At 41.9% G+C, this 12,051-nt stretch overlaps 1 protein-coding gene across 2 annotated transcripts in view; it reads right to left on the reverse strand.

Moving 5' to 3' along the window:
- CDK14 (cyclin dependent kinase 14) overlaps positions 1–12,051 on the reverse strand; it is a 531,041-nt gene that overhangs the window by 129,681 nt on the left and 389,309 nt on the right. For both annotated transcript variants that reach the window (XM_036328251.1, XM_036328252.1), the window contains one exon: positions 4,483–4,546. In XM_036328251.1, the coding sequence (XP_036184144.1) occupies positions 4,483–4,546 (64 nt within the window). The remainder of the gene's footprint in view (positions 1–4,482; positions 4,547–12,051) is intronic.

A 12,051-nucleotide genomic window follows, 5' to 3' on the forward strand; every position in this document is an offset into this window, starting at 1 on the left:
CTGGGAACATTTCCTACGTCACCCTCCACCCTCACCCCCGAATTTTACAGTGCCTTTCTTTTTAAACTCCTGGATAATAATTTGTCATTCAATAGCTGTTAAATGCCTGTTTTGTTGGAAGCATTTAAGAAGTGATTGAAAGTATCAGACATGGAATCTACATGTTATTTCGGGGCCAAACTATTTAATGCCAAGTGATATTTGCAGTTTGATGTATTTTACTAAATACAGAGATCAGATCTTCTCTACTTCTCTGAAATGTTCTTTATAAACTAATTGTCCATAAAGAACATAGGGAACATAGTCAATAATATTGTACGGCATCGTGTATGGTTCCAGGTGGGTAGTGGGAATATCAGGGGACTACTTTGTAAAGTATATGATTGTCTAACCACTATGCTATACACCTGAAACCAATGCAAAATAATATTAAATGTAAACTGGAATTGAAAAATAAAATGTAAAGTTCTTTGCAAACAACAACAAAAAAAAGAGGTTGAGTCAAGAAATAATGTTCAGTAGAAGAAGGTCAGAGAGAAATCACAATTCAGATCCAGCAGCAGGATCTTCCGCGATGTGCACTGGAACAGGGAGGACTGAACAGAAACCCAGGGAGAGCTAGGCCACTCCACCTCTCCACTAACGCAGGGCGTCCTGCAACATCCTGACCTCAGGCCCTCACCTTACAAAGCAGAGAGCAGGACTAGACTGCCCTGGAGCTTCTCCTAGTTCCTTCTTCCATCTCTTGATGGCTCTTTCATGTCCTTCAGTCAAATGTCATCTTTTCAGTGGGGCTTTCCTTGATTATATTTACCATTTAAAACTGTAAATCACCTCCTTTCCTGGCACTGCCTGAGCCCATTTCTTGCTCTATTTTCCTCCAAGTACTCTTCACCACCCAGTACTATTGCTGGTCACAGAGCCAGCTCGTACCATCTCTTTGGACAACAGCCCGACATAAGAGTTCAAAATTATAGCCTTAAGTACTTATTGATTCTTTAACCTTACATCCGGTAACTTATCGCTCAGATATTCTTGCATACATGCAATGTGTATTGTATGTGCCTATCTACATGTTTTTAATATTTATAATAGCCAAACACTAGAAACAACCCAAATGTCCATACGTGGGGAACAGGTTAAATCCATGCCATGGGAAACAGTGCAGCTGTAAGAGAAGAGAGAAGCTCACAGGCCTCCTCTGCATGGGAAGCCCTAGGACGCATTAGTGAGAAAAGCAAGGCCAAAAGTGTGTTTAATATTCGAACCATAAAAATATACTTTTATAATTTATTTCATTTACATAAAGAAAAGGAACATAAGAAACTAGTAAAATGGAGCCTGTGGTGGGGCAGTGATGCTGGGGAAGTGGTAGATGGGAGGCTTTGCTTCTCTCAGTATTGTTTGATATCTTGAGTTGCTTAAATTTATGACCTATTCAAAAACTAAGCAAAACATGTCCGATCTATCAATCACACTCCGTGGTATTTACTCAAAGGAGCGGAAAACTTCTATCCACATAACAATCTGCAGCTTGATTCATAACCGTCCAACCTTGGAACAATCAGGATGTCCTTCAGTAGGTGAGTGAGTGAATAAACATCCAGACAACGGAATATTCAGCTCTAAAAAAAATCAGCTATCAAGCCATGAGGAGACATAAAGGAAACTGAAATGCATATTACTAAGTGAAAGAAGCCGGTCTGAAAAGGCAACATCCTGTATAAGTCCAATTGTATGACATTCTTAAAAAGGCAAAACTGTGGAGACAGTGAAAAGATCAGTGGTTGCCAGGGGGTGGGGGGAATGAGAAATAAAAAGGCAGAGCACAGAGGATTTTTAGAGCAGGGAAACTACTCTGTGTGATAGTATGATGGTGGATACATGTCATTATACATATGTACAAATCCATAGACTATACAACACCTAGAATGAATCCTAATGAAAACTATGGACTTTGGGTAATATTGACATGTCAATGAAGGTCCATCAGTGTAACAAATGTACCACTCTGGTGGGGGTGTTGATATGGTGAGGTTGTCGGTGCATATATGGGGCAAGGCATATATGGGAAATTTCTGTACCTTCCACTTAATTTTGCTATGAACCAAAAATGCTCTAAAAAAATTAAAGTCTATTAAACAAAACAAAACAAAGTATGTCCTCATGGCTCAGATGTTTTGTTTTCCCTCAGACTTTCCAAGGCACGCTGTGGGGCAGAATAAGGAGGTGAAGGGTTGATGGAACTACCACTGATCCCTTTATCCTCCTGGAATGTGCATCTTCTTCCCTGGAGTATGAGGTCCAGACTGGGGGAGACGAGGACCCCTGATGGTCTGGTTACTGGGCTGCATGAAAGGACTCATAGATTGGCTTCCTTTGCCTCAATCTAATATATTGTCTTCCCTTGACTTTTCTCAAGCCAACTCAGGAAGCATTTCCCACATCTTCTCTCATCCTCAAGCCTCCAGCTTGGCCCATAACATCTTTCTTGTTTATCAGCTCCCATGCCTTACACCATCTGCACATGTTATTCTTTTGGATTCCGCTGACCTATTATGTCCCATATATCTGTAGTGACACCTGTACATCATATTAATAACTTAAACATATATGTCCTAATTTATATATCTATCAAAACAGTCATAAGTAATGTCTGTTTTACTCCTCTGTATATATAAAAGGCTAATATGCAAAATGTCCCCTCAGGAGTTCGACTGTGAGTTCGATTGCTCGCTATGACGTGCGCTGACCACCAGGTGGTGGCATGGAATGAAGGAAGGCCCTGGCCAGCAGTAGGAAGGCCTTGGTCGGCAGCCAGAAGGCCCTGATTAGCCCTGATCGTTGGCCAGGCCTAGGGACCCTACCCGTGCACGAATTTCATGCCCTGAGCCTCTAATTCAATATAATTCAGAGAAACAAACATTTGTTGAACATCAAAATAGGTATTATGTGCAGTCTCTGATCTCATGCAGTTCTCAATCTGTTAGCTTATTTTCTACTACATCATATTACTTTCCAGGACACATGTGATACATGCTTTTGTAGGTTGTTGAGGAAGATAAATTCTATTTACACCAAAATCAACAAATTCCTTCATGTTTTCTAGTGCAGAAACTTGGCAGGCCAAATGACTACCGATCTTAATTGTTTCTTTCTGCACCCATCTTTATTCATTTAATTTTTTTCACAGTCTCCTTTGTCTTATTTCTTCAGACTTTATAAGCTAGATACTAACCTTCTTTAAGAGCCCAAATTTGGAACATTTACAAAGGGCTGTGTTCTCACTTAGACTCACTAGGTACAATTGGAGCAGTTGGAGGATGATTCTTGCTCAGTTGAAAAAAAGAAGAGATAAAAATCCATCTAAATTGTTAAGTTGCTATAGTCTTTTAGAACACAGAAGTTAGTAAAATTTTTAGTAAAAGTACAGAGAGTCCTTGGGCACTGAAGAAGATAAAAGAATTCTCAGTACACACTCTATACTTTCAGAAGAAAAATATTAAGAATAAAAATAGTTTCCAAATTCGGTCATAATTTATTCTTGATGGTCCCCCAAAAGAGGGGAAGTGGAGAAAAAGAATATAGTTGGCCCCAATTACAGAAATTATTCATAGTTCTTTTCCCTCATAAAATAATGAACTATTAGATCTTCCATAAAATCCCTTTCAGTAATTTTATGGTGGGTCTGCATTTTATAATACATGTTTTGTAACTAAGAAATAAAAACCCAACAACCAACAAGAGAATCATTTTACAATAATTCATTTCACTGATTTTTATTAAATTTCCAATTGCAAACCTTTCATCCCTCCTATAAAAGTTAAACAGACCAAGTTTGAGATTCTTCTTCTGTTTAATATAATCATTAAAGTTGGAAGTTTCTTGACTGCCACCTCCTGGTGAGCAAAAACCTGACAGTTCATTTTTACAAGTACTGCATTTTTCTCTCAGATTTTCCCGTTTAGGTGTTTAAATATTTTACATTTAAAAAGACTGAAAGCTGTACAATAGGACATTCAGAACATTTCATCTGTTTAAACTCAAATTCACTGACCATAAGTTGCTAGTTTTTAAAAAAGAAATCAAAATGTGATGTTTTCCTTTTTATAATTAATACTTTTCCTAGTATTATTACAAGGAGTCACACAGATTGTCGTACCCCGATTTAAATTTTGTTTTATAGACATAGATGCTAATCTAGCTGATAATGAAATGAATGCTTGCTTCAAGATTAGCCTGCCAAGTCAAATGAATTACAACCCTCATGATGAAAACCTCTTCTGAGGGATATCATTTATTCTATCTTTATAAGAAAAATAAAATGTGAAAATAAAAGACAACTCCATTTATATGTAGAATACACAATGACGAAAGTAACAAGAAATTTTCAAGGTAATATATGAGTTTGAGGGGGAACATTTATATCTTCACCTTTTACATATAGGAAGCATTTAGTCATTTGAGATGAATGAAACATACCTGGCTTAAAATGTGGTAAAGAGTGAACTCCAGGCCAAGTGTCCTCATTTGGCGTTCCAAGAACCTAGTGGAGAGCAGGAAATTGTGGAAACAGACTTATTATTTCCAAACCACTCAAAATTCTCCAGTACACTGCATATGATGAAACTCTGGATTTTTTTTTTTTTCTTTTCCATTATCGTGTGCCAGGAATTTTATTTCAGTAAAACCCAAACCCAGCTAAAGAGCCACCCAAGATGAATGTCTGTGCTTTAACATATGCAGCTGAATGAGGTAAGACAAGTGAAATCGGCTGCATTTTATCAACTCCAAACTTAATAAGTAGGTTTAGAACCCAAACGATAAGCTATCATCTTCATGGAACTGAATAAAGTATGCCCGTGCCCCTCATGATTCTTGCATGAGCTTTTGTCCTTCACTCCGGTATCAGATGTCTAGTCATTAAACAGTTCTAAGAATCTGTCATTTCTCATCCCACATCCTCTGTCTGAGCATCGCAGTTTCAAAGAAGCAGGATGGACAGCCTGGGAGGCTCGCTTCTCTACTGGCCATATGCTCATTACAGTTAACATCTTTAATTATGTGATTCATAGGTTCCCCGTCCCAAAATACTGTTCTCCCTGAACTTTCTCCTTTCCTTACCCGCACTTCTACCTTCTTTCCCTGTGTGCTTTTCTATCACCACAACGTTTGATCTGGTTAAAGGAATTAAAGGGCAATTCCAGCTCCCATATAACTGGGCCTGCACTTTTACACTTCATTTGAATTTCCAACTCCACCATCTATGACTATTACACTCCATGGTCATGGTAAGTCACCGACTGAGAAGAGTGGAGTTGAAGGGTTGAGAGCTCAGACCCCGGAGACAGACCCCCTGCACCTCTACTTACTTACTAGTTGTAGGACCTTGGGCAAGAAATCACCTCACCGAGCATCAACCTCCTCATCTGTAAACTGGAGATGGTAAGAGCACCTCCCTCATCTGTGGTGAGAACAGAACCTGGCCGGCAGCAAGCACTATGTCCCTATTAGACAGAATTCAGAGCACCCACAGGACACGGGGTCAGGTGAGGGAAGCGCTGGCCATGTGGGAGAACCTAGTCCGCCTACTTTTTTTCCACAGGAATCAATGCCACATGCTCTAACCCCAACTATCATGAACCAGCACGAAGAGTCAAAGAGGTTAAAAATGGCAAGAGATAAAGCCAGAAGCTGGCAAAACAAGAGGAATTTGAGGTTCCAGGTCTCCAATTCGTCTCCTGCCTACAACTCCTGGGACAATGGGCACAGGAAATACAAACTTGGCAGCTAGTGGCCAAAGGAAACGAAGTATTAAACATCAATTTCGGGCCCTGCCAGTGTGGCTCAGTGGTTGAGTGTCGACCCATGAACCAGGAGGTCACCGACCAGTCAGAGCACATGCCCAGGTTGGTGGCTGGAACCTCAGTAGGGGGTGCAGGAGGCAGCAAATCAATGTTTTATGTTTCTCTATCCTTCCTCTCTAAAAAAAAAAAAAATCAATTAAAAAAGTCAATTTTGCTTCTTATAAAAGCCTTTTTGGGAGACAGTTTGGCTGAAATATATGGTTAGAGATGATAGGGTACTTGTGCAATAGGAAAAGTGGGTGTGTGTTGTCTCCGGTATCAGAATTTCATTTATATTAATCAACTAAGAAATTCTACCACCAAGATACTTTTAAGTTAGAAAGAAAAACTGGTATTCTCTAAAAGCCAAAAATAGTCTTTTACAAATAAAACAGTGCACATACGAAAATTGTAGCCCGCGTGCCATCAACATTTAAAACATGGTTACCACATCTGTAAATAAGCATCTCCGGCCCATTTTAATCTTAAAACAACATGCTTTAATATGCTAAAAACTCTTGTACATATTCATTTAAGCAGCTTCACCCTACCCCTGTGCTGTGGCTTGCACATCTCTATGCTCCTTTACTAGTTCATCTCTTCACTGGACTAGTATTTACTGTTTGTCACAGAAGACAGAGGGATGAGACTGGGCTCCGTCTTGAGGTGCTCCTACTCTGGTGAGGCAGATGAACAAAGGCACCGATGACCTACCTTCAGCATAAGTGCTCTCTGAGAGGGAGAGGGAGGTGAGAGCCCAAAGAGGGGATTGCGTGGGTCTACCTGAGGGCGGGTACATTGAGAAAAGCTACATTGGAGAGGATCGCTTAGTGGGAGAAGGAACACTGACTGACAGTTGGCCAAGTAAAGAAAGGGAGGGAATGCAGGAAAGTATTCTGGTTAAAAAGAAAAGATTATGTCAAAATACTTTCTCTAAATACCCATGTTGCTCAGGCCCTGGAACAACATGGGTATTTGGAGAAAGTACATTCTTCTGGAATGTCCTGCCCCTAATTGGTCAGGTTAACTCCTATCTCCGATTCTAGCTTCAGCTCATGCTTCATCTTTTCCTGAAAGACGTCTGGATTCTCTGGTCCAAGTTGCATGGGGTGATCTTTGTGATCTCCGAGGGCATTTTGCAGACTTCTGTAAGACATACCTACTGCCTCATAGTTGTTAGATTAACTATCTGTCTTCTCATTGGACCCTGGACTGCAGAGGGGAGACCATAGTGTTTGTCTTTGGATCCATAGTGCCTACAGTGTCCCATACACTCAGTAAATATCAACTGACAGACTGAATGAGTGAATGATGTGTCTAATAACAGTGTGAAGGATGCCAGGGAGGCTAGGGCCAGAACCAAATCCAAGGAAACTAAATTTTATCTGTTTCAGGTTTTCCCACTACAGATGACTCATTCGTGGATTATAAATTTTCATTTAAGAGTATTGACATCAGCATTTTTCAAAAGAGAAAATTACATAGAAAATATCAGAGGGCAACATACATGGTAAAAATACATAATGTTTTATGAAATCTCAGTTCAAGTTTTGTGTGTGTGTGTGTGTGTGTGTGTGTGCATGCATGCATTGTGAGTCATGATGTAAAATGCATTGCTTTCAGTTTAGGAGCTATTCTATGGGGAACAAGAAGTTATTAGCTGAAATAAAGAATACAGGCGATAAGGCAAGTTTGGGGGCTGAGGGCAATGAGTTAAGTTCTGGGCCTGTTAAATGTTAGAAATGCCTACCCATCAAGATAGGGGATGTGTAGAGGGCAGTCAGAAACATAGACATGGAGCATAGCAGAGGGAAAAGATCCAGAAAAACATTTGGAACTCTTCAGCATACGTGGTAGGAGAAAGCAAATGCCAAACCACAGCCACAGAATGGTCTTCCCTATAGTCACATGTATACAGTTTCCAGAAGACTGTGAATTCTGGGACTATTAGTATCTGCTAGAAAAACAAGGGGAGCTCTCACCTTATCAGTAAAGGTTTACACTGCCTGGACATGATCAATGAGGATCGAATGCCCTGGAATTTACTCTTCCAGGCCTGTCTGTGTGCTGACAGGAACGGGTTTAAACCTCACCCATCATGACAGCCTCTTTGAGGGGCAGAGGAAAACAAGAAAAAGGAAACAAGGCTCTCTGCTAAAGCGTTTACAAATTCCAAAGCTCTAGCGCTCAGAGTTCAAGAACTCGTGTTGGTCAGAAACATTGACTTCTCTTCTAAATTACCAATCGTTTCACTAATTCTCACATTTACTAGTCTTTGCCCCGAGGCTGCTAAAAGTGAGTCCCTGGGCTTTCCCCTACGAACACCCATGGTTTAAGCAGAACAAGGAATGCTTATGGTTCTTCCCGGATCAGGGTCAGGGAGTCTCTGACAGAGGGATTCTGACCCAGCAGACACAGATACAACTGGCTCACATGGGGCACCCTGATGAAGTGACAGGGAACATGCCCATGCCCTCTCTAGTTCTGTGTTTTATGAGAGGGGCAGTGCTGATGATTCTAAACCGACTTAGTCATGAATCTAAGGAAATGGAGAACATCCGAATAACTTCTATAACTTTTCAACAGAATCTCTGAGAGTCCACACATACATCCCTAAGATAATGATGGCTTCACAGAACCAGAATTTTTCTGGTTCCTTGGTGAGAAGTCCTTGATGAAATGTGAAGGGGCTCAGCAGAGCTGGATTGGCCATCACACACTCCGCTCTGGAAGGGATGGTATAAAGTTCAAACGTGGCCAGAGAGAAAGCAGAACTTCCTAACTCTTGTCCTGCGTGCGTGCTCTTGATCTGGAAAAAGAATTATCAAGTGGAGCTGGAATCCAAAACCAGGTTGGTTTGACTAGAAAGACGACGCCCTTCAGAGCTGTCTGGTGCATTCCCAGACCAAATGGAGAAATGAGGCTCAGATGGTATTAAGTGATTCACAGCCAACTGACCAATTCTAGAGGCAGGTTTTGGATATGAGAAACTAGGCTTTTTCATTCTCTCTCTTCCTCCAGCTCCCCCCCCCCCCCCCACACACACACATTGTGTGTATATATATATATCTTCAACGACTTAAAGGAAGACATAAGAAAATGTCTTGTATTCTCCAATGACACAAAATAGAAGAGATGTATAATATTCTGATGGCTGAGTTAGGATTAAAAAATATTTAATCAGGTTGGAACAATTTCCTGAACATAACACAGAAAAACCTAATGCCAATAAACAAAGTCCAGCACTTAGGTTCTATTAATTAATGATTCAAGATGGGAAGACTTGGCTGGCAACAATCTGTGTAAAAAAAGACTCATGGCTTTTAGCTGAGTACAGATTCTATGAGACCACCCAGTGGAGATCAAAGGAGGTTGAGGAGGACTGACTTTAAGCTGGCCCGCCTCCTCGTGTTCATATGCTTTCCCCTGAGTGTGGATGAGACTGGGGACTTGGTCCCAATCAACACAATATGGCAAAATGACAAGCTGTCACTTGTGTGATTATATTGTGTAAGACGCTCACTCCCATTTTGCTAGGAGACTCTCCCTTGCTGGTTTCGAGGAAGCGAGCTGTTACGTAGTTAGAACACAGATAAGGGAATGAAGGTGGTCTCAGCCAACAGCCAGCGAGAAAGTGAATGCTGCCACCAACCCCAGGAACCTGGAAGTGATCCCTCCCCAACTGACCCTCACATAGGACTGCGGGCCCAGTTGACACCTTGACTGCAGCCCTGTGGGACCCTAAAGCAGGTCACCCAGCTCAGCAGGCCTGGGCTCCTGATCCCCAGGAATTGTGAGCTGATAAACATGTGTTGTCATTGAGTTTGTAGTAATATGGTTATGCAGCAATAAGCAACTAATACAGATTTACTCACTGAGTCATATCATATACCAGGTGCTGCCTGTAAAGGGGGACAAAAATAAACAGGCAGTCTTTCATGGGATGTACCCAGAAAGGTGATGGTGGACCCATGTCCCATGAGGTGGACTGAAAGTGTGGACTCTCAATGAGATTGGAACAATGCCTGGAATAAACCAATGACTGTAGTGTCCATGGGGGCCTGACTTAAGCTGTGCTGGGTCAGACAGGAAACAAAGGCAATGGGTGAGACATTAGTATGCAACAAAAAAGGATATCTTAATGACAAGAGCTGTATAAAATGGGAAAGACAGCCTTAGGAGGTTTAATCGGAGCTAAGGGTTGAACGGCACCACCTTTTACATTCAAATACAATAAGAATTAAATCCTGCCTCCATAGACACAGGGTCATGTGCAGTAAAATTCTGATGTAATACTACAACAAACAGTTTGGGCGATAAGGTAAGGTCATGCATTTACATCTGCCTTTGCTTTTATTCATCCTACTTAGGGTAGGTAGGGAGAAGTGAGTTGATGAGGAAAAGGGTGTGACTAAATAAGGGAGGGTAAAAAAGGTATGGATGAACGCTTTCCTTCCCCATTTTCTATCCTAAGTAAATATCAATGCTCATTATTTTGCATAGAACCAGCAAAATCAATGGCAGATATCCAAATACTTTCTAGTAGTAAGATAAGCAAAATATATGCATGCATGTGGTGTGTGTGTCTAAATCCTTTCTTCCATCATTCCCAAGTGCTTAAGCTAAAGTGCCACTAGATAAGGGGCCCCGCCGTGGGCAAACTACGGCCCACTGGCCGGATCCGGCCCGTTTGAAATGAATAAAACTAAAAAAAAAAAAAGACCGTACCCTTTTATGTAATGATGTTTACTTTGAATTTATATTAGTTCACACAAACACTCCATCCATGCTTTTGTTCCGGCCCTCCGGTCCAGTTTAAGAACCCATTGTGGCCCTCGAATCAAAAAGTTTGCCCACCCCTGGGCTAGACTGTTGGTACTGTCCATGGCATACAGGCTGGATGCGGGATTAGGAAAGTGCTTTAAAATGCTGATTTGGGATTGTGTTTCCCAGAGCAGCCAAACCTGTCTGTAGTGAGAGTCTGCAGAGCGGGGAGCTTTACCTAAGAAAGGCCAGCAGAGGGAGCCGCTGGACTGAGAAAATGAAAAGCTGCTGGGGCTTCAGAAAACTACTTGAATATTTAATCAGCTGGATTAAAGGAGATGGGGTTTCCAAAATATTGTGCAGAGTTTTCAACATGGCAAAGGTTTAAATGAGAGGTAACCTAAATAGTAAAGGACAGCTCTTAGAGTTTTATTTTAAGTGAGTTCAATCCACCTGCTACAAGGCAAAGGCCAGGCTCAGTGATACATGGCTGCACATGGGAATCACCTGAAAAGTATTAAAAAATTTTATATATATATATATATATGGAGAGAGAGAGAGAGAGAGAGAGAGGGAGAGAGAGAGAGACTGGCCACATCCCAAACATTCTGATTTAATTGGCTGAGCTGCAGCCTTGGTGTGTGGAATTTTCTAAACCTCCCCAGTGACTCTAAATGTCTGATAAGGCTGGGACCACTGACTAGCCCAGTGTACCTGGGCAATTTCTCAGAGGTCCTCGGTGTAGTTAGGTGGTTTATACTTTTTTTTTTTCTTCAAAAAGCCTTTGGCCTGGATGCAGAGGGCAACAAAAGACTTTCAGTAGATGAATGAACAAAACAAGCAGTTGACTATTAGAGAAATCAGAAAATGCTCTTAACTGGAAAATTCTGTAGCTCATTTAAAATGTTTTCTTCCAACTAAATTTTCATTCCCGTCCCCCAACTCCCCCCCCCCCCCCCCGCCTCTCTTTTCACCTACTGTTTCTATTCCCTGCTTCCCTAAGCCCTGACTCCCTCACCGATTTCACTCCCCTCGCAACAGCATCTCTTCTTCTCGCTGAGTGATATTATTGTGACAGGGCTTCAGACTGTCGGTCCCCAAGAGTGAGCCTCGGGAGCCGAGGCGATGGAAATACACACGCAACCAGCTCAGGAGCCCAGGGTGGAGGTTGCAGAGGCTGGAGGGGGGCGATGTTGCCAAGCGAACACAGCAGAACTAGGCTGATTGCCTGAAGCAGCTCCACAAAATGCAGAAAAACAAAGCCAGGGAGAGGAACGTGGAGGCAGGAGCAGGAGATGCCAGAGCCTTGCTGCTCAAAGTGGGGTCCCTGAACCCCCAGCGGCATCACCGCGGAGAGGCCCAGACCCTTCTCCCAACCCCGATGAATGAGAACCGGTAATTCTGCATGAACCCCGGGTGATGCCTGTGCACATTGAGGTTT

Source organism: Myotis myotis, unplaced genomic scaffold, assembly GCF_014108235.1.
Source record: "Myotis myotis isolate mMyoMyo1 unplaced genomic scaffold, mMyoMyo1.p scaffold_m19_p_11, whole genome shotgun sequence".
NCBI classification, from domain to species: Eukaryota; Metazoa; Chordata; class Mammalia; order Chiroptera; family Vespertilionidae; genus Myotis; species Myotis myotis.